Source organism: Castor canadensis, chromosome 4 (assembly GCF_047511655.1).
Source record: "Castor canadensis chromosome 4, mCasCan1.hap1v2, whole genome shotgun sequence".
Taxonomy (NCBI): domain Eukaryota; kingdom Metazoa; phylum Chordata; class Mammalia; order Rodentia; family Castoridae; genus Castor; species Castor canadensis.
Genome location: NC_133389.1, coordinates 49,885,263 through 49,912,391, shown reverse-complemented (window position 1 = coordinate 49,912,391; position 27,129 = coordinate 49,885,263). Strand labels below are relative to the sequence as shown.

Genomic DNA, 27,129 nt, shown 5'->3' with positions numbered 1-27,129 from the left:
TGCACCAGAAACAGACTAAGAATTCACAAGAGTTCTTGGTCTTGAATTCTTCAAGACTGTAACTCTTCCACTCCTAAAGCAACAGCTAGTGCGCCAAATTGAACCTACATGACAACACACTCTTCAACACCACTTCAGATGTAGCTATGGAGGAAAATTTATGGAAGAACCTTCCAGAGACAAACCCAAAAGCCACAGAGGACAATAAACAAGGAGATTTCTTTGCAGAGTTGAGGTCAACATAGTGGGTCATAGCCAGGGTAGAGAGCCTTAGCAATTCTAGCTCAGGGAAAGCTTCACCATTGTGGCAGTCCAGTGATTGCGGTTTCCCACCTTTTCTTTACTTTTCTTTAAAAAAGCATTTTCATTAACTTGTTCCTAAGTCACCACTATCTTTTTGGTGGATGGAGGTAAGGAGGACAGGTACCTTGTCTTTAGGAATGCTCACGTGTTTCACAAGTCCCTTGATGAGGACAATGCCTATCTCTGGGACAGTGGATTTTGAACTGAATGCAGGAGCCATATGGAACTTTGTGTTATTTGACTTGCCTCTCTATGTGTTTTCTCTCCCACTAGCACATGGCCAATGTCAAAAGACAAAATTACACCCGTGGCTCACACGTGTAATCCTAGCTACTCAGGAGGGTCAAAACTGAAAGCCAGCCGAGGCAAATAGTTTGGGAGACCCAATGCAAAACAGGTCTGGTGGAGTGGTTCAAGTGGTAGAGTGCAAGTGTGAGGCCCCAGTTTCACACACACACACAAAGATAAAATTGCAATAAATTTAGATTAAAGTCTTAATTGATTTCAACTTAAATTCTAGAGTTGGGCAACACTTCATTCCATAAAATAGATTAAGTGTTGTAGATGGGCTGAACAGAGGAGGTTTATTTATAGAGAAGAATTAAAGAGAGCAAAAACAGAGTACATTGGTCATTAAAAATTACTTTCTACCTCAGATCACATCATTTCTTGGGCACCCTCTCTTGGGACCCCCACACCACTCTGGGGGCTCTACTTTCCCACTTTACACTTTTTTATCTTAATAAACTCTTCCGATTTACACTTTCAAAAACTACTTTCCTTGTGAAACAGGGACAGGAAGACAGACTCATAGAAAAATAATTGAAGGTCAACATCAGGTTATTTCAGGCACTTTTTTTTTTTTTGTAAAGAGTAAAGCGGAGGGAAATTTATAATCCTGTCAATTGAAACTAGTCTGTTGGAAAATTTGGCTGTTACCTTTCCTGAATCTTTGGAAGGTCAGGTAACAATTTGATTTTGGTTTGTTGATGTGCAACTTTAGTACAAGTGATTTCATTTTGATTTTTAGCCTGGTCTCTTAGAACCTAGTGCAGGATCCTAGTCCAAAGCAATGACCTCCTGTAATTTTTGTAAAGCCCTGTTCAGTCAAAGACTGAATATTTTTTAGACTCCTTAGTGATTAGGCTTGACCATGTAACTTGGTTTTAGTTAATGGGATATAATAAGAAATCATAAACAATCATGTGTTGCTTAACAAGGGGATATGTTCTGAGAAATGTGTTGCTATATGATTTTCATTATTGTGGGATCATCAGACATCTATGAAGTCACTAGTGATGTAATTTTATGAGACCACTGTCATATATGTGGCTTGTTTATGACTGAAATGTTATATGGCATATGACTGTATATTATATAACTTGGGCAGTTAAAAGAAAGGTTCCTTTCTCTCTTCTTCGTAGTCAAGAGGTTGAAAAGTAGTGATGCTAAAAACATATTAGGCAGGGCTAAGAATGTAGCTCAGTGGTCTCTACCTAGCATGTACAAGACCCTGATTTCAATCCTCAGTACTACGAAGAAAAAAAAAATGACAAACATTGAAGTGGCAAGAGAATAGCCATGTCAGAGCAACAAAGAAGGAGTCTAAGTCTCCAGTACCACATAGATACTGCGTCAGCCCTGGAGTGATAGTGACACAAAGAAATATAATTCTGTCATGTGCATTTGGGTCTTTGGTAAAGAAATTTGAGGTGGAACCTAAATAATGCAGGATTATGATCAATAACATATCTCGCTGGATTGTAACTATTTGTCTTCACTATGATTCTCTTTATGATCTGTAACAAGCAATAACAAAAATAACAATAATATCAATGAATAATAACATAGTTAATTTTTACTGTAAGCCAAGCCTTACAGGATCTGGGACAGGAAGTAGGGGAGCCATTAGTGCTGAAGTAGTTCTCATTTCTGCTTCAGCAAACCAGATTTCTGTGACACTGTGAAATACATGTTTGGTTTCCATTTCCTGGCATACAACTCTAAAAACCCTTGGATTCTCCAGAGCTGAGAGCCTCTTCTTCAATGCTAATGATGACCAATGGCTGTGAATTTCTCTATAACCTCAGGATGGATCAAACCCACCCTGTTGTAGAAGGGTTGGATTTTTTCAGTCCCACCCCCAACTTTGAGGAAGGAGAGAAGGAGTGAAGGTTAGGATGATCACCAATAATCTATGATCTAATAAATCATGCTGCTGTTAAAAACATTATGGGAGGCAATTGTTTTGGACTGCTATGTCCCAAAACACCAGACCAAACCAGAATAGAGTCACTTATCCTAAATGCTACATAATTGCACTGAAACTTAAAGAAATCACATAAATCACAAGATTAGTTTGTTGTTGTTTTGGGATATTTTCTGTTGTTTTTTTCATGGGACTGGGGTTTGAACTCAGAGCTTTGTACTTGCAAAGCAGACACTCTACCAGTTGAGCCACAACTCTAGTCATATTACTCTGGTTCTTTTGGAGATAGGGTCTCATGCACTGTTTCCTGGGCTGGCCTGACCACAATCCTCCTGATCTCAGCTTCCCAAGTAACCAGGATTGCAGGCATGAGCCACCAACACCTAGCAGATCAGTTTTTTTTTTAAAATAGGAGATCCCAATCTACTTGAGACAGCACTGCTTTAACCCTTACAAAAAAGTAATCTGATGTGTAATCAGGGTCTTTGTTGTTCTGTTTCCTTGTTCCCACCTTACAAAACCCACATAAAGGACACTCTGGCTTTCCAATAACTTTTGATAATCTCAGAAAAGGAACTGAGATTAAGAAGTTTGAGAATTACTCACCTATAGCTTATTGTCTATTGTATAATAAAAAATATACATGTATCTGTTGGGATTCCACACCCCCCCCCAGGGAAACACTAGAAACCAATGACATTGGCTACCTAGAGGGTTACCTACATGGTGGGAGGAGTCTATGGGTCTGACTCTTGTCTAGGTCACCTTTTGCCATGCTAGTGTTTTATATACAGTAGAAAAATAGTGATAAAAATTTTAAATGTAGGGTAATCATAAAATATAATTTTAAAAAGCTTAAATGCATTTCAAGAGAATTATAGTTCACTGAAGAGCATGAAAGAAAGAACTAAGTCGAGTAACTTTTAAACATGGTATTTTGAGCTTATATCCTCAAACCAAAGGGGAGAAAAAAACCATTTAATTATCATTTGTAGGTTTGTTCTTTGCAGTGGCATGGCCGGTATATTCTAGGATTGAGCAAGCAGTAATTCCCTTGGGAATAATGGGAAGCGGGTTTCTCACTGTTAGAGAATAACAGATTCGAAAAGTGTAAAACTGAAATGAGCCCTGTGATGTTAGATCAAAATTGGGCATAGTAATATGAATTAATGGTTTTCTGTATATGAGGAGGGGTGTGTGTGTGTGGCCTCTGTTACCAATCAACTGACGCGTCCTTTTGTTCTACCCAGGTAGGAATTGTGGGTGAAAAAAGAAGCTCTTGCAGTACTGGCAGTCCCAGACCTCTGAGTGTCTAAGGACTAGGGTCTGGCCTGGCAGACCCAGAGTCTTAGCATTCCAAGCCCTGAGAGGGAGGGGCCCCCTTGGAGCAGCCTAATGTCAAGGGGCCTAATGCTGCAACACCAGGGGGCAGCACAAGAGAGAGTCTCCTGGCTGACTGGAAAAGTGAGCCCAACAGCCTGTTTATATAGCCAGAAAAGGGATGTGACAAGGGTGTCTGCACCAATCATGGAATCCTTCAATGCAAATGAAGGACCCTGTTTGCACCATCCCCAGACTTTCCACTGGGCAATCAGGGGAAGTGGCCCCGCTAGCCTGGGTGAACCATGGCTGTGAGAGTTGACCAAGACTTGTGATGGCAAAAAGATGTGGCAGACGCTGTTTGAAACAGTCATGGAGGGTCTTCAGGAGCCATAGTTGTACTTCAGCAGCAGGCAGCTGTGGTTGCTGTGGAGCATCCTCATGGCATCCTTGGAGTGTTCAAGGCAGCTGGGCGGGCAGGAGGGCAATCAATCAGCTGGCTGCTTGACTGACAGTTCTCCTCTGGAGAAGCACCAGGGAAGGGTTCAACAACTCAATTGGGGGGGGGGGTGGTCAAAGCACCTTAGCCATCACTTTAGCTTGTTTAAAGGAAAAATAAACATTAAGGGGGTGCTTACAATAAAATCCTGTCATTAAGGTGTATTAACATTATTTAACAGTGCCATTTTTGTTTGTTTTTAGCAGCACTGGGGTTTGAACTCAGGGCCTCACACTCGCTAGGCAGGCACTTTTATTGCTTGAGCTACTCCACCAGCCCTTTTTTGTGATGGTTTTTTTCTGGATAGGGTCTAAAGAACTATTTGTCCAGGTTGGCTTTGAACCCAGATCCTCCTCATCTCTTCCTCCCAAGTAGCTAGGATTACAGACGTGCACCAGTGTTGTCGGGCTTACCAGTGCTTTTTACCCTTGACCAAATGCCCTTGGGGAAGACCTATTTTATTTGTCTTACTGCTGTCTGCTTGTGAGAAAATGTAAAAGCAACGGTGGTCCAGTAGCCATGCCCATTCCTAGAGCCCAGATCTTAGTTTCTAAACAGCATTCCCCACCAAAAATAACCAAGGCTTCCTGGAGAAATGATTGATTCCAGGGCTGAGAAAATACAATATGAACCTGAAATACTTTGTTTTGCCAAAAAATAAGAAAGTCCTGTAAGAATAATAGAAGACAGGTTGAAAGGATAAAGAAACCTGTTTGAGTTATTTTAATCATCATCATAGTGGATTATATAACCCCAAATTCCATAGTGATATAAGAAAGAAGCCAACAAACAAGGTGAGAAGGAAAAGCTCTTCATATAGAGGAATACCAACAAATATATATACAAGATCATTAAAGTAAAGGGTGAAAGTTTGAAGGACAGAATATCTACCTTGTTTCAATATATATCTATTACCAAGGGGAAAAATAATAGCTTCACAGTGGAAATGCCTGGCAGACATCACCTTAACCATGTGATCAAAATTAACATCACTGTCATCCTGTGCCAGTTCATATGAGGCACTGAGATGGGCATGATATCACTTTTGTGATCTCTCTGTCAAAAATGCACGCCTCCATCTAAGCACGAGGAAACATCAGACAATGCCAACCGGAAGGATGTACTATAGATGAACAGGCCTTCACTTTCAAAATTACCCAGGTCATGACAGATACAGATTAGTCCCTAGTAAAGGAGATTTACTAATTAAATAACAATTAGATTGGATCTAGAAAAGTTTTTGTTTTCTTATGAAGGACATTATTTGACAAAGTACAAAAATATAAATCTGGTCAGTATATTAGGTAATAGCATTATATCAATGTTCATTTCCTAATTTTGGTCATTTATTATGTAACAGGATGTAAGAAATACACACTGCAGTATTTAGGGGCCAAGGGGCAATGTATCTGCCACTTATTCTCAAATTATTCAGGAAAAAGATGTCTATGGAAAATAATTGTGTGTGTGTATGTGTGTCCATGTTTGTAAAATGTGGAAAGTGATGAACCAAATCTGAGTGTGAGGGGGCAGTGAACAACATGAGAGATTTCTAATACTACTATTATAACTTTTTTGTAAGGTAGAAGTTTTAGTAATATTGAAAATTACAAAACAAAAGTGGAAGCATAGTTCAAGTAGTAGAACACCTGCCTCCTGAGTCCAAACCCCAGTACCAGCAAAAATTTTTTTAAAAAGTAAATGAGGAAGTAATATAATTCTTATATTTGTTGTAAAGAGAATTATGCTAAGTGAAATAAGCCAGATACAGAATTCTACTTATATATGGTAGACTTCGTAATTTATGTTGATTCAAATAGAAAAACTTTCATTTAAGAATAACACAGAGGCTGGGGTCTGTGGCTCACACCTGTAATCTCAACTATTGGGGAGACAGAGATCAGGAGGTTTGAGGTTTGAGGCCAGTCTGGGCAAAAATCTCAACCAACAAGCAAGGTATGGTGATGCACATCTGAGATCCCAGTTATGTGGGAGGTATAGGTAGGAGGATCACAGTCTGAGGCAGGCCTGGGCAAAAACGTGAGACTCTATGCAAAAAATAATGAAAGCCAAAAAGGGCTGGGAGTGTGGCTCAAATGCATAGAGGGCCGAATTCAAACCCCAGTACCACCAAGGGGAAAAAAAGTAGAATAGAATATAGAATAGAGGTTTCCAGGGGTTGCAGGGAGGGGGAAACAGGAAGTTAATGTTGAATGGGTACAGAATGTCATTTTGTAAGATAACAAACTTCAGTGTTGTGATGGTTGCACAACAAAGTGAATGCACTCAGTGTTTAGTTAACTATACACTTAAAAGAAGTCACAGTGGTGTGTTGCAGGAATGCATATCTTACACACATACAAAGAAAAGTAAGTGAGGGCTGATAGCCCCGGGATTATATTGTAACCACACATCATTGCTCCACTTCCCCAGAACTGATGGTATAAAACGTAGTTTCATTCTGCAAAAACATTTAAGGAACAGCCTGCCTACCCACTAGAGATTTTCTTCTATCTTGTCAATCACAGTGAGAAACAGGGCATTTAGATAACAGTTTTGAGCTGGCTCAGCAGGCTATCTTTTTTTTTTTTTAGTACTGGGTTTTGAACTCAGGGCCTCACACTTATTCTACCACTTGAGCCACTCTGCCAGCCATAAATATATATGTACATACACATACATACATACACACACATACATATTGGTGAAACTGAGGTTTGAACTCAGGACTGTACAAAGCAGGCTTTCTACTACTTGAGCCACACCTCCACCCCATTTTGTTCTGATTATTTTGGGATGGGGTCTCATGAGTTATTTGCTGGGGCTGGTTTCAAATCTTCAAACTGTGATCCTCCCGATCTCAGCCTCCCAAGTAGCTAGGATTGCAGGTGTGAGTCACTGGCGGCGGTTTAAGGAGGCAAGATAAATCACTATAGTAATTAGCCAACACCCTGGTTACAGGATAACACTTTGCAAGGATGCCTGGTGATCCTGAGAAATGGTGCATTTTGTAAGCCCTTCCCTTTCATACCCTCTGACCTCTGCAGCATGAGCAGGAAAAATAAAGCAAAGTAAAACAGCTGACTCCTGCTGTCAAAATTCCAGCATGTACATGGCCTGAAGTGGATTCATTTTCTTGGAGAGGTTACACACTGCTTTTTTTCACCATAAGCAGTGGTAAAATGTTTTCTATTCCCTGTCTGTAGTAACTGCCTGTACAGCATTAAATACCAAGAGGCAATCTTGTCTTATTTTTAGAAACTTAAAATACCAAGTGAAAAATTCATTTCCTTTTTCACAAGCACCATGAAATTTCTTTCCATTCAACGAAAAGATTCCTTTTAGTCTTTTAAACCATATTAACAAGACTCTGACTCTAATTGATTCTTGAGAAAACAACAAACTTCATCTTCCTCAAGTGTTTGTAGTCATGATTTCCAAAAGAATAAAGCTCTGAACTTACCTCCACACTGTATATTTTGAGGTTTATCTTCCACTAGTCCCTTGTGATCATGCAAGTTAGACTACTAAACTTTAGAATAAACCCCCAAAATGTAATTGCCAGGACACAAAGTATAATCATTTTCAATGCTTTGGACACGAAGTCAGGCACAGTGGTACATGCCTGTAATTCCAGCACTCGGGAGGCTGAAGCAGGAGAATCATGAGTTCGAAGCTACCCTGGGCTACATAGTTCGAAGCTACCCTGGTTCCACCTCTAAAAGATCTCCTCACCCCCTTGTGCATCATGCACAGGACCAACCTCCCAACACATAGACCCATGAGGAATACACTCAAACACTAGCCAAACATAGCGAGCCATAATCCTACAACTCGGACATTAGCAGAGTTTATGTTTAGGGTCACAATGGTTAAACTTGATCTAACAGATGAAGATAAATTCTAGAAGCATAAAATTTTATTTTTCTCTTTTTTTTTTTTTGTTTCTGTGGGCTTTCAAATAATGCTGAGTAAATATAGATTAGAGTGTAAATCCAGAAACTCCCAGGTTAAATAAAGTAAACCCTTAATTTCATTCACTGGAAGAAAGAGTACAAACTCCTCCAAAACTTCTCAACTTTTCTTTTTCTTTTTTGGCAGTACCAGATATTGAACTCAGAGCCTGTCGCTTGCTAAGTAGGTAGTCTACCACTTGAGCCACCCTGCCAGCCATGTTTTATGTTGGGTATTTTTGAGATAGGGTCTTATGAACTATTTTCCCAAACTGGTTTTGAACTGTGATTCTTCTGAGTAGCTAGGATTACAGACTCAACTTTATTTCTTAAGAACAATTGGGAGTTGGAGGCTTGGCTGCAACAGTAGCTGCCTGACTCACAAGCGAGAAGCCCTGAGTTCAAACTCCAGTACTGGTCCCACCATCCCACCCCCTTAAAAAGAAGAACAATTGAGCCATGCATGATGGCACAGCCTGTAAACCTAGCACTCAGGTGGCTGAGGCTAGAGGATTGTGAGTTCAAGTACAGCCTGAGCTACACAGTGAAATTGTCTAAAAAAGAAAAAACTAAAATAAATCAACAAAAAGAACAAAGAAGGATGAGTACTGTATATGAGTAGGAGCAGGAGTGCATCCTTGTCCTACAAATAATCACTGAGGAATGAGTGTAAACTTCCCTTCCCCAAATACTGTCTTTCTTTCTTTTTCTAGCTTAGACCTTCTAATAAGAGATAAATACTCCTCCTACTTTTTTATACACAGAAACATCTTTAATGTGGTTATTGATTTCCTGTGGGCTAATATTTCAGAGAAGTATGCCAAGGCTTATGTTCAGAACTGATCACAGATACGTGCTTTCTGAAATGAAATTTATAAGGTGAAACCACAGCCGATACTCTCTCCAGAACTCTTCTGTTCCTTGCATAGAGAGAAAAACATCATTTGCACAAATGAACAGGTGAATGCTATGTTTGGACAAGTGAGACTTGGTGTAGGAGGACTTTGAGTAAGTTAACACAAACATGAGCATTTTTTTGAACAGATTAATTCAGAGTTACTACAGTATCATTGAATCTGCAGCTCATGGGGTTCAGGCCTGACAAGATGTAGCATTTAAAGATGTGTAATCCAAGCAAGGAAAAACATATTACAAGGGCCTCACTTTTCAACTCCAGGCATGCAGAATATCACAAGGAACCCAGTTTATAGCCTGACCCTTAGCAAAGTTCCTTGTGCTTCAGTACAGAGATTTCTTCTCCAGAGCATTTCAGGAATTAACACCCTTTCCTCAAACTTCTCCAAATGTCTCATACTGCCCTGAAGTTGTCATTATAAGGATTGACTTTTAATGCCTGAACCTGTGTCTTTATACTTTTCAACTTTTTGGTAATATAAAAGTTAGCTGTAAGTATAACAAATGAGTTCTGTGAAAAGGTTAGATCAAAAAGAATTAACCTAGAAGGTAACACCCACACACAGGAAATCAATGTGAGTCAATGCCCTGTATAGCTATCCTTATCTCAACCAGCAAAACCCCTTGTTCCTTCCTATTATTGCTTATACTCTCTCTACAACAAAATTAGAGATAAGGGCAAAATAGTTTCTGCTGGGTATTGAGGGGGGGAGCGGGAGGGGGTGGAGTGGGTGGTAAGGGAGGGGGTGGGGGCAGGGGGGAGAAATGAACCAAGCCTTGTATGCACATATGAATAATAAAAGAAAAATGAAAAAAAAAAAAAAAAAAAAAAAAGAATTTGAATTAAAATAATGCCGTATTTGAAAACTAACACATTATATGTTATTGTTATATTTTAAAAATTAAAATGAAAATATAAAGCTAAGGAAAATAAAAAAAAAAAAAAAAAAACAAAAAAAACAAATGAGTTCTGTGAAAGGTATTGAAGGGGGAAGAGGTCTGGCGTAAGAAAAACCCTTCATATGCATACACATGTAAAGTGGTAAGCAATCACTAAAATGCAGTTTGTTTGGTGTTTTTAGTGCTGGTTTGGGTAAGAGGAAGTCAGCTTCCACTGTGGTGTTAAGTTAAGGCCTTAGCATTTCTTTGTTTAAACCATTTCTATGTGAGATCTAAGAAGTTTCACCAGCTACCTGCTTATGAGTTGTGGCTGGATAATCTGGATTGGCTCTCCAGTATATTCTTGATCTCAAGTTTGCCTCAAGGTGCATCCTATTAGTGTGATATGTTCTTAAGTCTTGGAATGTTAAATATACTTTGAAATATTTAGATCAATCACATTTCAGTTTATTTAACTAAAATTTTTCTACAATTTTCAGGTAGACTTTATCAAATAAATAAACCTTGATACAGAATTGTACCTATTCATTCTGTGCCTTTTCGTACACCTTTCTCTATTGTGGCTCACAAGTTTTCACTTTTGTATATAGTAAGGAAGTTAGTGTTTGTGACCCTGCGTGTCTCCATTCTCCAATTCACTCAAGACTTTTCCCCTTGCGTTGAAGGAAACCAGGGTTTGAACAACATATCATCGAACTTTAGAGCCTGTGTTCTACTTCTAAAAGTAGAAGTAGATGTCCCTGAAAAAAATTGTTTTTGTGGTACTGGGGTTTGAACTCAGGCCTCATGCTTGCTAAGCAGGGGCTCTACCACTTGAGCCACTCCACCAGCCCCTAGGGAATGATTCTTAACTAGCCGTGATTTTTGCCTTCAGAGGATATTTGGAAATTTCCCCAGACATTTTTGGTGGCCGGAGCTGGGGTTTGGGTGCTGCTGGAATCTAGTGGGAACGTACCAGGTGTGCTCCTAAACATCTCACAACACGCAGGACATCCTCCAGAAACAACTTTTCAGGCCAAAATCAACATTGTCAAGGTTAAGCAACCCTGCTATCTGCTCAAGGATATTTTCAGTCATAGAAACTTTTGAAAAGGTGTCTATCTTATTTGACTTTCTTCTTTCAAGTTGCTCATGTCTGCTCTCCACCCCAGTACTAAAATGCCTGGATATTTTTTATTCTACTCTAGCATTTTAAGTTAGAGAAACCACAAAAATTGTATTCTGCTCTACCGTAGTCAACTAGAGGAGATGAGTTTCAGGGTTCCCAACATGCAGAAATGATAATGGTTGAGGAGATGGAAAAATTAATTACTTTGATTTGATTCTTGAAATTGTACTTGTGTATAAATTATAATACTGTAGTCCATAAATATGTACAAATTATATCAGTTTTTAAAAAGGATGAAAGTTACCTAATCAGAAGAATACAGTACTCTTCCTGGTACTCCCTTCAACTCGGTCACTGGGCCTCAACATCCCTCTTGCTGCTCTCTTACCCCCAAAAGTAAAGCAGTACAATATAGCACATCACATTATTGATAAAGAATCGGTAAAACTGCGAACTATAAATTGGGAAGCTGCCTTAGATTATAGTAAACATGTTTGCATTTTAGCCAATTGTGGAAACCAAGATATCTGTCAATACCTATTTTTCCTCATTTTGATAGACCTGCCTGTCATCCAAATGCAAATTAAAGAGTAATGATTCAATTGAAGTCAACAAGTAGAATGGAGTGAAGACATAATCTGACAGATGCTTTATTCTTTAACAAAGTAACAGAAGCTGTTCTATTTATACTTACCAAAAATCTGCCACTTTGACTCCTAAATTTCATTAAAAAAGATAATTCCAAAATTTAAATGAAAAATCAATTTTTACTCCTATTGGGTATTTAAGGATGGTATTAAAGTCTTCTGAGCTGACTTGCTCAGAATCAGTGAACAGAAATACAAAAATCATGAGACCTCATTATTCTCTGTACCTCCTCAGACTACAATTAAAAATTTTTAAATTAATTTCTTTGTACATATTGTTTACACATTAATTGAAACAGGTTTTTTCCCCTAATATGTGGACTTTATTTTTTTATTTTTTATTTTATTCATATATGCATACAATGTTTGTGTCATTTCCACTTTCATACATGACTGCATAATTATTTCTATTATGTTCATCCTCCTACACCTCTTTCCTACATCATCCTCCCTCCCACTTGTGCAAACCCCTAGACAGGACCTGTTTTACCTTCCTGTTCTGTTTTAGAAAAAAGACATTTTTGTTTAAGATAGTTATACCCAGAATTTCATTGTGACATTTCCATGTATGTATGTATTATAACCCAAATTGGTTCATTCTCTCTGTTTTTCTCCTGTCTACCTTAGATCCCTTCTTATAGTGAATTCAACAGGTTTAAAAATTCTATATTCCTTTTTTTATAGAACGTACATCTATTTTTACATTCTTTTTCTTGATTAGTTTTTCTAGAGTTAGCATTTTCAAACAGTGAACTTTAGGACATGTTTGTTATCTTTCCATTTCTTTTCTATATCATTATTGTTAGCTCTTATACTTACTTGCTATTTTCTCCTAATATCCTCAGTGTATTCTTTAGACATTTTACTAACTTTCTCAGTTAGGTGACACCTTGTTTATGGGTAGCATTTGCTTTTTGGGAGGCATATTTTCACAGAACAAAGTGAAGGAAAACACTCAACCAATCACACAACAACTTAAACACAGCAGATAATCACAGGGACTGACTGAGAGCTTTAGCCACATCCGCTGAACTGTGTGATGTGTAAACAGGAACTGCAAAGTTTGTTTTTGAAATTTTCCTTGGGCTGGGGCATAGCCCTAGTGATAGAGTAGCTGCCTGGCAAAGATGAAGTCCTGGGTTGAAAATACAGGCACTGCCAATTTTTTTCAAAATATCTTAACTGATTATAGCTTCTAACAGTTCTTAAGAAGAAGGGAGGAAAATCTCCTATTCACAGTAAAAATCTGAACTTGACAAGAATGAAGTTGTAGTGGGCAGTCCCAAGCTCTTGCTGCTGTCCAGTTCATGCAGGGATGTGCTCGTGCACCCTGTGCAGCTGAGGTGAAGAAGCTCCGAGCAAACTGTCACACTCCACCTGATTTTAGATGCAGGTAGATGCTTCATTTCTAGCCCACTATTTGGATCACCACCCCATCAGGTACCAATACCCTGCCAGAAATCCCGAGCACCCCTCAAAGTGCCTAAAGGATTAGTTGATTTCTTAATAGATAACAGGGCTCAAAATTCTGCCTTAATTTGCCATCTCTGGATCTCTTTCTAAGTGCAGCTGGATGGTCACAATGTGATGTAGTCCCCAAGTCCAAAGACTCCCTCCTGTCTTAGCTTACAGGTGTGGACATTTTATTTTCTCTCATAAATTTCTTGTTTTTCCAAAATGCCCAACTACATTGATGAGCAGTGATATTTTGACCACATTAGGTACACATATGTTTTTGTAAATTTCTATGTGGGAAAATGAGTTTTGATGGCTTTCTCCCTGTATCTCCTTTGAAATAAAAGGATACAAAGAGTATTGTATTTTATTAGGATAAACAATTTGTCTAAAGTCAAGATTTATAAAAATTATTTCAAAATAATGTCAACAAGCATATGATAGGGTCATAGGAAGGTATTGGGTATGATTTTGGGAAAAGACAGTTAAAGGAAAAGGAAATGCTTTTTGATGAGAAAGGATTTTGTAGAGCCAGGATTATGCTAAAGCATTATTCCAAAATGGGAAATAGGTTTTTTATTTGGTGATATTAGGGTTTGAACTCAGGGCTCAGGGCCTTATGCTTGATAAGTAGCAAGCACTGTTACCACTTGAGCCACACCTCCAGCCATCCAAAATGGAAAATGGATAGGAACAAAACCTCAGAATATTCAAGAAAGTAACAAGATATATGAGCATGTCTTAAGTATATAAAAGGTGGAACTTATAACAAGTTTCTATTTGTGATTAATATGGCTGTCACTTAAGAGTTACCTAAATTATTTCCTAAGGTCAAATACTAATGAGCTAATGCAGAACTAGCACCTAATTCTGTCTTTATTCTCTCCTTAGAAATATTTGCCAAAATGTGGCTTAAGGGAGAGATTTGATGTTTCATCAAGATAATTGTTTGTGTTTTCTACTCATGTGAGTCAGCCTTGGACTATTTAGGAAAATGAGTTTGAACTAAATCAGAGTTCATTTGAGTATCTTTTTATATAAAACTCTTTCAAGTGATTTTCTCACATTTGACATCCTGTAAGAAATGTGTAGCCTATGTGTCTAAACTTTGTTTAAATGCTATGCAGAAGTTGACAGAGATTAAGTTCCATAAGTTTAACAAAAAGAAGATGACCAGCAGTGCTTTCTTTTGTACAAGACATGTTAAGTTAAATGAACATTGTATAGATGAGGTGTTTTATACAGTAGGAAAAAAGAGTCTGAGGTCACTGGCCAAGTGATAGGCCTCTTGCCTGGAAAGCATAAAGGCTTCAATTCACAGTACTGCCAAAAAACTAACAACAAAACAAAAACATAAACCATAACCAATAAAACACTCTCATGCCCTCCAAAAGCCCAAATTAATCATGTATTACTTTCATGAAAACACTGGCAAGCTTAGACTTAATCCGTGAAAAAGTGAGAAATTATGGCATGTGGGACTTTGGAACTTAAAACTGGTTCCTGTGAGATCTACAGAAGGATTTAATGGGATAGAATCACATGAGTCTCACTATGGGTCCCTGATTCTGCAACAAGTCATGTACACATGGTCACTATGCAGGAAATGGTAGTTTGTGGTGTTTAAAACTTTCAGAATTCATCTGATGTGAAACACAAAATTTTTCATTACAATTATGGACAGTATTCAAATGTTTAAAAAATACTGTAACAAGTATTTTACAAGTATGAGAGGTGTGAGAAGTAGTGAAAGTGCCTACAGTCTTCATCTTGAATGAAAGAATTGTGACAGAGACGTGATTGAGAGTTCATTGTCATGGCCAGAAGACAAAACTCAGAAATCTTAACAGTTATTGCTAGAAAATGAGGTTAAGGGTAGTACTAATTCAGAAGGCATCTTTTACTTTTTGTGTGAGACTCTTCTTGACATTTTAAAATTGTTTTCTATGTAGTACTACTTATTATTTTCTTAAAACCTAGTTAAAAGTTTAAATTTACTGCAGAATAATAAAGGAAAGAAGCACACCAAAATGAATGGTATCTCTTCACTCTAAGTAATGGAAAACTACAGCTTTCCCTATTTATTCTTATTTAATTTATCAATTTCACATGTGTACATATGTATGTATGTATAAGTGTGTATATGTATTTTCTATGTATTTAGCTTTTCAACAATGGTGCCAGGAACATACTTTGTAGAATGGACAGTCTTTTATAAATGGTGCTGGGTGTCCAGGGCATTGTATGCAGAGGAACGAAACTAGACGCCTACCTCTCAGTACATAGGAAAATCTACTCAAGTCATTCTTATTATCACTCTACAGATGTCTAGTATTGAGACTCTTGAAAGGTTGTTCTTTTCCTACTGAACTTTACTATCACTTAACCAACATTTCTGCCTGAATTTTTCTCTCACTGGATGCACATTTTGGTGCCGTGACTTGGATATCAGATCTAAAACATTGTGACTTGGATTTTGGATGGAATATATCTTGATTCACATATCAGATCTCAGACATCATGACTCAGTCTCAGATTTAAAATGTCTTGACTCAGATCACCTAAATTTATTTCTGCACAACGTGAGGACATTTGTCCCTACTTACTCATTGAAAGACTTAGCTATTTGTTCTGTTCTGCACGTACTTTTCTACTGTTTATGTTCTGACTGCTTTCTCCTCTGTACCCATTGTCATCTGTTGTGTGGCCGGGATCTATGACTTGTTTAGACATTTCTTCCAGGTGCTCCTGTGCCATTCCTTCTGCGTTGCCACATGCCAGCTGCTTCATTTTCCTATGGGTGTTCCCTCAAATTCAACATTGAGGTTTCATTTTCTCATATGGACCCTTTGTTCTGTTTCCCTGTTGCTCCAATCTTGCGAATGGGATGGGACTTCTCCCGTTTAAACCACCACCTCTGAAAAAAATCTTATTCCAAGTATGGTCTTCTCCCATTACAAAGTCATTTCTTTGTGACTGGCCTAGTGTTCAGTCTTTCAAAGGGCTCTCCTTTGTCCTCAGACTTGATTAAAAGAAATTCCCAAGACTGTAAGTGACTTTTAAGAGGGACTCTTCCTTAAGATGAGTCATAAGGAAAACCAGATGATGGCAGGAAAAGAGACACCAATGTGAGGAAAATAGAAAGCATGCACTACACTAAATTCCTTGTTATCAGAAGAGCAGTTCAGAAGTTCCCCCAAAGATTTGCCTAGCTCATTGGGCTGGAAGATATGCCTCGTTTGACCTAGGATCAAGTCTGGCCTGCAGAAGTCATTCTTACTTGATCTTTTTGTAGCGTAATTCCTTAAAGTGATCCTGCCATTGTTGTCCACTATCCTTACTAGAGGTCCACTGTTGGACCTGACCCTCCACGTCTGTGAGCTGCATACATATCTCTAATTCATAAGAAGGCTATGTAAGGTATGTTGTTATACTGACCACAGGTAACTAAGGCACTTCCGTTTCTTCCATGTTACACTAATATAATTAAAAGGATCAAAACTAAAACAAACTAGCAAAGAAACTTAAAACCCCAAACAATGAGATGGCAAGGGTGCTAGAAAGCAGGGGAAGCAAGCAGAACACAGAATGAGAAATAATCACAGAAAATAGAAGAGTTTGCAGGACTACAGAACTGGTCAATATCAGATGTCCCTTTAACATGCAAACAAGTCATCATTTCTCTAAATGATAAAGTCAAAAGGGAAACAGTGCTCTCCTTAAGTCTCCACTCAAGACAAGGCAAATAAAAACTCTTTTTGTTATCTTTTTCTTTGGAATTTTAGGGAAGGTGAATTTTATTATAGCATGAGAAAGTATGGAAAAGTAGAAAAAAGAAGGGAGAAGTATTTTGTCCCCACAGATGAAAACAGAGTAACAATTTTGACTTTTGTATTTCTCAACTTGCAAAATCTTTGTCCTTTTTACTAAAATCCCTGTGCTGCAATTCAGATTATAGCTAGTTTAATATGTGATGTCTTCTCCAATTTCCCATGGATATGGATGTAAATAAGGAAAATTGAGGCAGGATAGATAAATGTGAAGGCAGGGAAGTTATGTTTAATAAACATTGAAAGCACCAGATTCACAACTAAGAACTAAGAAGTAAACCGAAAAAAAGGAGCATAAGGTGGGTGCCCGAGTTCAAGCCCCAGAACTGTCCCCCCCTCCAAATGAGTATAAAGTTCTGCCTTCCCTTCCACTGGTTCTGAAATTATACAGTTACAGCTTTATAATTGCCTTGTTTCAGAAGAACTCAGGGTTTGTTTCTTTCTTCTTCTTCTTCCTCTCCCTTTCCTTTCTTTTATCCTTACTATTGATAGGCTGATTTGTTCTCATATAAAACAATTTCTGGAAGTACCTGATAAAACATAAAGATACTCAAGGAAATCAGATTTTAACTGAGCTTATGGTTAATAGGTCATATTCTCAGCAAGTAGTGAAACCTGTATGAAATGTCAGTGCAGTTAAAAACCCCAAAAGCTAAGAGAAGGGAATCCAGTATAGTCATTTGTCCTGGGTTAGCAGTTTCTGCACTGGGCTGAATTACTGGTGGTGCTCACCTATTTATTCATTCCGTAAGGGTTGTTGTCAGAGTCCGGAGTTTTGAAATCACAATGCCTGGTTTTCAAATCCAGTCTTCACTTGGTAGATGATTGGATTTTGGTCTAATTATGTCTCCTTTCTGATGTTAGATTCCTTAACTGTTGATTCAGTATGTTCCTACCTCAAAAAGTTTCTATGAAGATTAAATGAGATGATATTTGTGATCCACTGAGCATATGGTCATTGTACAAGATATATTAGTTATTATTTAGTTAAATGTGCAAGCCATTGTACAGGTCAATTTAGATGTTGTAGGAGATGCAAACACTGATTTATAACTTGGTCCTACTCCAAGGAGAGATATATTAAAAATAGCTGTGATATAAATTAGAATAGTATTAGTACACAAGAACAAAACAGACAGAAGTGGCAAAGTGCCAAGAGAATGCAGGTGACAGAGAAGTTACTTTTGCCAAGAAGGAAGACATTTTTTGACTTTAAGGAATAATGACAAGAGAAGTAAGTACACTTCTCAGTAGAAAAGAGAAGGATAAAAATATGTGCTTAGAGTGCAAAAGGACCTAGGTTTGATCCACAGCACACACGCACACACAAGATGAAGACATTTCTAAGAAGAAAGAGCCATGTTGGAAAGCAGAAGATGCATGATGAAATATCAAGAATTTCTATATAAAACTGTGTTAGCATGCTATTAATACAACAAGAATATCTGAGGCAATGAGCTTCGTTTTTTTTTTTAAAGGTTTATTTAGATCACAGTTTGGTGGTTCAAAGCCAAGATCAGGCAGCCTATTGGTTTGGCTTCTGATGGATGGCAGATAGCAATGGCTGGGAGTACTTGTGAGTGAGCGCCCACATCTAGAACCAGGAAGCAGAGAAAGACTGAGAGACTGGGGTTCCACAATCCTATTTAATCACATATCCCCATTGAGATGAGAACCTCCCATTAGCTCCTAATACTTCCACCTTGGAGGTCAAGATTTTAGATTTGAAACTTTTGAGGACAAATCAAATAACCAAGCCATTTTTAGTGAATTCGGATATGCCATTTTGTTGTTGTATTCATTGATGTGTGCTATTGTTTAATCCTTATTTTTTTTTCTCCTGCACAGGTATGATCTCCATTCCTCTGTACATCCCTCACACGCTGTTTGGCTGGAATTTTGGAAATGAAACCTGTGCATTTTGGCTCATTACTGACTATCTTTTGTGTACAGCGTCTGTGAATAACATTGTCCTCATCAGCTATGATCGGTATCCGTCAGTCTCGAAAGCTGTAAGTCAAAATGTTAATTTATTTTCCTTAGAACATTATATGGTTATAAAACCTGGGTCCTTAAGAAAAAAAAAAGAACACTTTGTGTGTATGCCGTGGATAGAACTCAGGGACTTGCAAATGGTAAGCATGTTATCTACCACTGAGCTACACCTCCACCCTCCAAAAAAGGACCCCCATCTTTTGTTATCTGGCAGAAAGTTCTCATCTGGCCTTAGTTGTATGATTTGTGTAAACCATTTCCCTATGACTCTGAAATGGAACGACATCAAAGAAAACCGAGTTGTCAGAAGTGGTATACTTAAACCTTTAGTAGGTTGGATATATATGATATCCACAGTAGGTTTATCAGTTTCACTCCATAGACAAGTTGAGACCTGAATATTAGCCTCCCATTGAGGTTTCAATGGGAAACTTCATTCAGTCCTGAGTCTCAGGAGCCCAAATCATTCAGGGTCTACTGTGTGACAGGCATTTTGCTGAATGCTAGGATACAGAAGTGAATAAGCAGAGTCCCTGTTTTGGGGATCATAGCAATCTAGGTGGAGGCAGATCCAGAAATACATAGCCTAAGTGCTATGTTGGCTGTGTGGAGAAGGCAGGGATGGCATTTGTCTCAGGGGGGACTGTATGGCTAGAGGCCTATAGCCTTACAGTGTGTGTTGGGGGGGGGTTGGTAATTAAATGAGGCAAAGGACAAACTACTGAAACAAAGAGATTCCAAAATGCTAACATTCAAACAAAAGTAGAAATTTCTTTTTCTCTCACAGAGTGGTCTGGGCAAGGCTGAAGGCTCTGTTGCAGGAACTCACCCAGGGACCTGACTAATAGGGTGACTTTGCCCCCTCTAGGTTAGGGACCAGCAAACTTACTATACAGAGCCAGAGAGGACATATTTTCAGCTTTGTAGGACCTATGCTTTTGGTCATAACTGCTCAACTTTGCTGTGGTAGCACAGAACAGCCCTAGATGATATGTGAAAAAACAATGTATTTGGCTGTCTTCTAATAAAACTTTATTTGTGGAAACAAGTGTTGGGATGCATTTGTTTTTATGGACAATGACCCCTGTTCTAGGCCATGGTCCTCTGCATGGTTTAAGTCAGGTTGCTGTTGCTTCAGGCTCTGGACAGGAAAGGGAAAGGATAGATGTCTAGGGAAAAGGATTTTCTTTTAGCAAAATAGTGCAGAATCATACTATTGTTTTCACTTATATTCTACTAATGAAACAGTTACATGGCCCCATCTCCCTGCAAAGTCAGCTGGAAATGTGGTCTCTAGCTGAGTGCCATGTGCCCAGTAGAAAGGGTAAAATGGATATGATGGGACAGTCAGCTGTCATCACCATTTGGTGTTGACTACTTCATCAGTAGTAGGCCTAATGCAGTTTGTATTGGTCAAACTATGGAGAAAGTGCAGATCAGTTTGGATTGATAATTAAGATGCCAGTTGATCTCATAGTTTTCTAAACTGTAGTCCTTGACCTACTATTGAGTCATGAAGTCAGTTCAGTGGGTTGTGACCAGTAACTCTTTTTAGTGGAAAAATGTGGATTGGAGCGGAATAGAACAGAATGAAAAAAATCAAAGTAGGAAATAGAGGACTTTGCACATCATAAAGATTACTGTTTTATGAATACTTTTGTCTATGTACTTGGTGTGATGTAAAGTGTGTACGTATATATGTGTATCATAAATATATTGATTTTTTAGTAGTCCTGAGGTTTTGAACTCAGGGCCTTGTACTTGCTAGGCAGATGCTCTGCCACTTGAGCCACACCCCCAACCCCTTTTGCTTTTGTTAGTTTTCTGAATAGGGTCTTGTGTTTATGCCTGGGCTGGCCTGGACAATGATCTGTGATGCTCCTATTTACACTTTTTGCATAGTGGGGGTAGCAGGTGTACATGATCATGCTCAGCTTTTATTGGTTGAGATGAGGTATTATGAACTTTTTTACCCAGGATCCTCCTAATCTCTGCCTCCCGAGTAGCTAGTATTACAGGTGTGAGCCACTGTGCCCAGCATAAAGTATATTTCTTGCCATAGGAACACTCAAATGTTTGAAAACGGTTCTAAATCACTCTTTCTTGTTTGTACTTTTGAGTTTTCCATTCTCTCTGGGTTAACATTTCTTTTTAGTCTTTATTGGAGGTTCCTTCAATGGTTGTCCAAACTTCTGCACCTACCCTTTGGTTTGTGGGCAGAAAAGGGGTGACTTACCAAGTTAGAAAAATTCTTACAGGTTGCAGAGAGATGAGGAATGAGACCCACAGAGAAAGTGAATGGGTATGCACACTCATGCTTATCCTACTCATGCTCTGAAGAGCTCCCCTGGCAACAGAGGCTGTAAACTTGGAAAGGAATGAGTGGCTAGATCCCTGTCCCTAGTATGCAGCCCAGAATCAAATGCATACAAGGTCTCCACATATGAATGCATGAACACTGACCAAGCTGCTCAGGCAGTACTCCCTCTTTGTTGATGGATTATTCACATTGCAGCTCTGTGAAACCAGATGGAAGCCTTCCAAGACCCCTTGGAGCTCACAGAAAATGGTGCTAGGAAGCTGAGCTCTTACTGTAGCTGAAAGTACAGTGCAGATGATTGCTGCACATGATTACAGTGTTCAGAGATGGTTTTTAGAAGGGCAGATACCATGTGGCTGAAGCACGAGTAGTGAGGAAGGAGAATAGCAGGAAGACCATAGCTGGAGGGAATGGGAATTAAAATGGACACAGAGTAGAGATAGGGAGACAAAGTAACTTGACAGTCAAATTAAAAGCACGAGAAATATTGTTTTCAGGAGGACTGACTGGAGAGGATGCAGTGTTTTATTTTTGGTTTTGGTGGTACTGGGGTTTGAACTCAGAGCCTCACACTTGCCAGGCAGGTGCTCTACCACTTGAGCCACTCCACCAGCAAGGATGCAGTGTTAACTGGCTAGGGCCACCATACTAAAGGATCACAGAGGGGTTACTGAAAACGGGAGGAATTTATTCTCTCGTGGCTCTGGAGCCTAGAAGTTCAATATCAAGTAATGTATCTTTGGGAATACAAATATACATATAGAAAGAAATGCATGTACTAGATCACAGTGTAAAATACATTTCTCACCATAGTCCCAGTTAAAAAAGTTTGAAAACCATGCTTTATCTGATTCCAACATGCAGAAGCTACTCTGCTCTTGATGCTGGGACTTCAAGGTGAGGTCAAGAACACAAAGACAAACTCTTGCATCACTTCCAAGAAGACTAAGCACAAACAGAAATACAGTTAACCCTACTGTGGTGAAATGCTATGGTGCTATTCAGCATTACCAAATCACTTCTTTCTACAAGTGTTTCCATCTGACAGATACCATGCCAAAGCTGTGATGGCCAGCCACTTTGAGAGACCTAACTATATCAAGTGCTACTGATTCTTTGAAGGTTGGAGAATGTTCTAGCTCCACTAGGTGACAAAGTCAGGCTTCTATAAGGAAAAATGAGATTCCTTAAGTAAGGATTGCCCTCAGATACTCGTACTCTTTAAGAATATCTAAATCTAAAGGCAATTAAAATCAACCATCCTACATTAGAGATAAAGAAGGAACCGAGAATTTTTTAAGGGCATCTGGAGCAGACAATCTCTCTTTTAGATCTGTAAGGCTCCTTTCTGCTCAAATGTTCCATATTTCTCTGATTTTTCTCACTTGTAAGAAAGGAAATGATATACCCAGGAAATGGGAGCATGCCTCCCTTTCACTATTTTGCATGTACTATTTTCTCTGTGAGTTTTAAAGTCTCAGTCTACAGTGTTTTCATATCTTTAAAGAAATGCAATACTGTCTAGCACTGTGATTCTTTGATGGACTGTACATGTTGAGAAGGGCTCACCAATGTCTGGAGGTCAGAGGAAATTAGTAATTTTTTAAAAAAATGTAAAACCTAAACTATTTTTAACTCCAAGGAAGTGGGGATCCCCCCCACAACTAGTGGTATTTGTAAAGATAAACTAAAATGCAAGCTGAACCAGTATGGTGCTGACCACAAACTCTCATATACAATACATTTTTTGCCTTCTGTTTCTCATGCCACTAATTAATACATCTCTTACACTAAATCTAATGATTATGAAGATGGTAACAATACCCAGATGGTCATAAAACTGCATTTAGTTTTTTAATTGCTCTGTTCGGCCTTTGTAATGATACAATGCAATATGCTAGAAAGTGATCTCTCTTTCATTATGCATAAGGTCAGTTGAGATAATGGACATCCGAGGGATTTGGGAAGAAGACACTGATCTCCTCATCTCTGGGGAGCATGTTTGACAGATAAACAGCTCAAGCATTGCTTGAATCTAGACCCAGATGGTTGGAGCAGTCTCCCTGAAGTAGCTCAGTTCTTACTGACTACAAAATGTGTGCATTATTCAAGATACTGCCCCTTACCCTGCCCATTCTCTGCCCCAGTAAAACATCCAAACGTCCTGTCAGACATTTTTCTTTTGTAAGACAGAAAAGCTCACTGGAACTTGCTAGTGTTAATAATGAGATAAGATTGCATTCTAAGTGCCTTCTGTGAGTTGAATTGTGTCCTCAAAAGAGCTATCGCAAAATCCTAACCACTCACACTTGTGAATGTGACCTCCTTTGGAAATGTGGTGTTGGCAGATATGATCAAATTAAGATCATATTGGATTAGGGTTCACCTTAATCCAGTGTGACTGGTTTTCTTCTACAAAAGGGAAACAGACACAGACACACAGGGAGAATATCAGGTGATGAGAGAGGCAGATTGGAGCGAACCAACTACAAGCCAAGGATTGCTGGCAACATCAGAAGCTAAGAAAAAGGCATGGAACAGCTACTCCTAGACCTTCAGAGACAGGATAGTACTGTGGACACCTTGATATTGAACTTCTAGGCTCCAGAGCCACGAGAGAATAAATTCCTCCTGTTTTCAGTAACCCCTCTGTGATCCTTTAGTATGGTGGCAAACAATATCTACACTATGTGTGATGCATTTTGACATTGACTATTCTATTTCATTGAAAAGAATGCTTGTCACGACAGAGTCTTCAGATTGAGAAATACTGTGATCAGTGTACCCAGTTTCAGTTTACATTCAGATTAGGTTAGGAAAAATTGCTTTCTTATTTTAGATTTTGGCCTTGGCATTTGCTATAGTGTCAGAGGTTTAACTTTGAGTATTATAGCTTTCCCCTTGCAAACCATTGAGAAAGTCTGCATCTTGGCTCAGGTTTTACTAATATTAAACCCTCTGTCCCAACACACATCACTGTATCCATGTTAGTTAATGTCCCCTCCTCTTGCATATCCCTGACACTTTTGAGGGCCTATAGGATGCTCTATGCATTCAATATATATTCATCATATTGAAACTATTTTATCTGGTCTCTTGTAGGTGTCTTATAGGGCTCAAAACACTGGGATCTTGAAGATTATTACTCAGATGGTGGCTGTTTGGGTGCTGGCCTTCTTAGTGAATGGGCCAATGATTCTGATTTCAGAGTCTTGGAGGAATAACACTAAGGAATGTGAACCTGGATTTGTTTCACGATGGTACTTCATCACCTTCACATCATTCTTGGAATTCTTGATTCCTATCATCTTAGTGGTTTATTTCAATATACAGATTTACTGGCACCTATGGAAGTGTGGGAATCTCAGTAGGTGCCTCAGCCATCCTGGGTTTACTTCTGCCTCTTCCACCTACTCTGGACACTCTTCCAGACATGAACTAGATTCACGGACATCTCTGCCTGAACGGAAGGAAGCACCTGCATCCCTTTGTTCAGAAAGACCAGGAGGAAAGAGCAGTCTCTTGTTTTCCTTAAGAACCCATATGAATAGCAATGTAATTGCTTCCAAAGTAGGTTACCTCTCCCATTCAGATTCCATAGCTCTTCACCAAAGGGAACATCTTGAACTGCTCAGGGCCAGGAAATTAGCGAAGTCACTGGCCATTCTCATAGATGTTTTTACCGTTTGTTGGGCTCCATATTCTCTATACACAGTTGTTCTTTCAACTTACTCCCAAGAGGATCAGCCTAAATCAGGTTGGTACAAAATTGCATTTTGGCTTCAGTGGTTCAATTCCCTTGTTAATCCTATTTTGTATCCCTGGTGCCACAAATGTTTTCAGAAGGCTTTCTTGAAAATATTTTGTGTGAAAAAGCAATCCATACCATCATACAATCAATCAGTATCCTCTTGAAGATAATGTTCTCACGTTTGTATGTTTTAGTCTTGATTTCATCTAAAATGTATTTGCTCTGGCTTTCATCTTACCCTTTCTACTCTATCAAACAATACATAAAATTGTAACATTTGAAGACTGAAAAAAATGAATGTGAAAGTCAATGGAAAATATTCCAGTGAGTAACAGTTTAATAAATTTATAACAAAATTTTGTAAACTTGTAGCCACAAAAGTACTAGTATTTTTCTTAGTCATCACCACCTCTTTCTTGTTTGCTGGATCTTGATATAGCATTGATTGTGAAAGTCCAGAGTTTCTGTTTTCTTTTTATGTTCAGTGTTTCCTACAGCAGTGTTAATTTATCTCTTTAAATTTTATAGTAATATAGATGTATCCAGATTGAAAATCATTCCCCAAAATATGCAGTAGGGGAAAGAGCTTCATTGATGGGAGTGGGTAGCTCTGTTACTATTAGTGAGCAGATCAACTTGGGTTCAAGTTTGCAAGAGCAGGCAGTTAGAATGAGCCCAGGTGACCTCATGAGTATTTCTAGACCTTACTTTCATGATCCCAGAAAGGAAAGTAGTGTGGTAGAAGAAAGCCCTGGCAATCACAGGAGGAGCGGGTAAAGGGACTGGCAACAGTCACCAAAGGTTGAAAGGACCACTTGTCCTATTAACTCCTGACCTCTTCTTCCAACTTCTATATCAGGTAAAACTCTTTGTGAGAAAATGTAGGATAAAGTAAAGGGAGGGAGTTGATGAAAGGACCTTGGTAACTCTAGATACATCTGGTGTAACATTCACTGCACTGGTAATTGTCAATAATTATAAATGAAATATTGGTGTGTGTCTTTAACTCATCTGCCCAGTATTTTACATCATATGGTTATTTCTTTATAATATAGTTAGTATAGGTTATACTTTACTGATGATTAATATTTTATTAGTTTGGTAATGTTTTATTCTGTCTTCTTTTAAATTCACTTTTTTCAGTGTTCTATGCTCATAAAATTTATCATAAAATTTTATTTTTCTCATATTTAATTTTATCTCTCCAGTAAGATTTTATCAGCATTTCTTCTGTAACTTCTCAGAATTCTTATACAGTTTAGTAACTTTCATAGTTTTAAATCTTTAAACTTTTGTTTAATTTCCAACACTAAAATATGAAAATCTTTTAAGTGCATAAGTGCTTAGAAAGGTACATAATTTTATATACACTTATGCCTTACATAAGAGATACCTGTTTAGTATTTAAAAGCAATTTGAAAATCTTGAGAATACACAAATTTTTATAAAGTTTTTATGTTGGTTTTGACATTGATAAATTAGTACTTGTAGATGTCATGTGATCACTGGGGCTTGACTATATACTGAATGCAATGGTCCTGTGAAAACTTTTCCTAACAGAACTTGGGGAAAGTATGCCTCAATACTCACATGTACTTTCTTTTCTTTGTGACAAGTCTATTGAACAGTATTTAAGACTTCCTCTTGCTACTTAAAAAGCTGGACATCGATCTACCATTTGATCCAGCAATACCACTCTTGGGGATATACCCAAAAGACTGTTACTCCAGAGGCACCTGCACACCCATGTTTATTGCGGCACTATTCACAATAGCCAAGTTATGGAAACAGCCAAGATACCCCACCACTGACGAATGGATTAAGAAAATGTGGTATCTATACACAATGGAATTTTATGCAGCCATGAAGAAGAACGAAATGTTATCATTCGCTGGTAAATGGATGGAATTGGAGAACATCATTC

The 27,129-nt window shown here is 38.4% G+C and overlaps 1 protein-coding gene across 1 annotated transcript; it reads left to right on the top strand.

The window, feature by feature from the left end:
* The first annotated feature begins 18,989 nt into the window (after positions 1-18,989).
* LOC109679562 (histamine H4 receptor-like) lies at positions 18,990-25,369 on the top strand. Its single transcript, XM_020154729.2, has 2 exons — positions 18,990-19,151; positions 24,557-25,369. The coding sequence occupies exons 1-2, from the start codon at positions 18,990-18,992 to the stop codon at positions 25,367-25,369; spliced, it is 975 nt and encodes a 324-aa protein (XP_020010318.1).
* The last annotated feature ends 1,760 nt before the right edge of the window (positions 25,370-27,129 follow it).

What these genes read in the sequence shown, in the direction of transcription:
- LOC109679562 (XM_020154729.2), top strand. Translation starts at nt 18,990, where the DNA reads ATGATCTCCATTCCTCTGTACATCCCTCACACGCTGTTTGGCTGGAAT. An exon ending in ATCCGTCAGTCTCGAAAGCT is followed by an intron (nt 19,152 to 24,556) that starts GTAAGTCAAAAT and finishes GGTCTCTTGTAG; the next exon opens with GTGTCTTATAGGGCTCAAAA.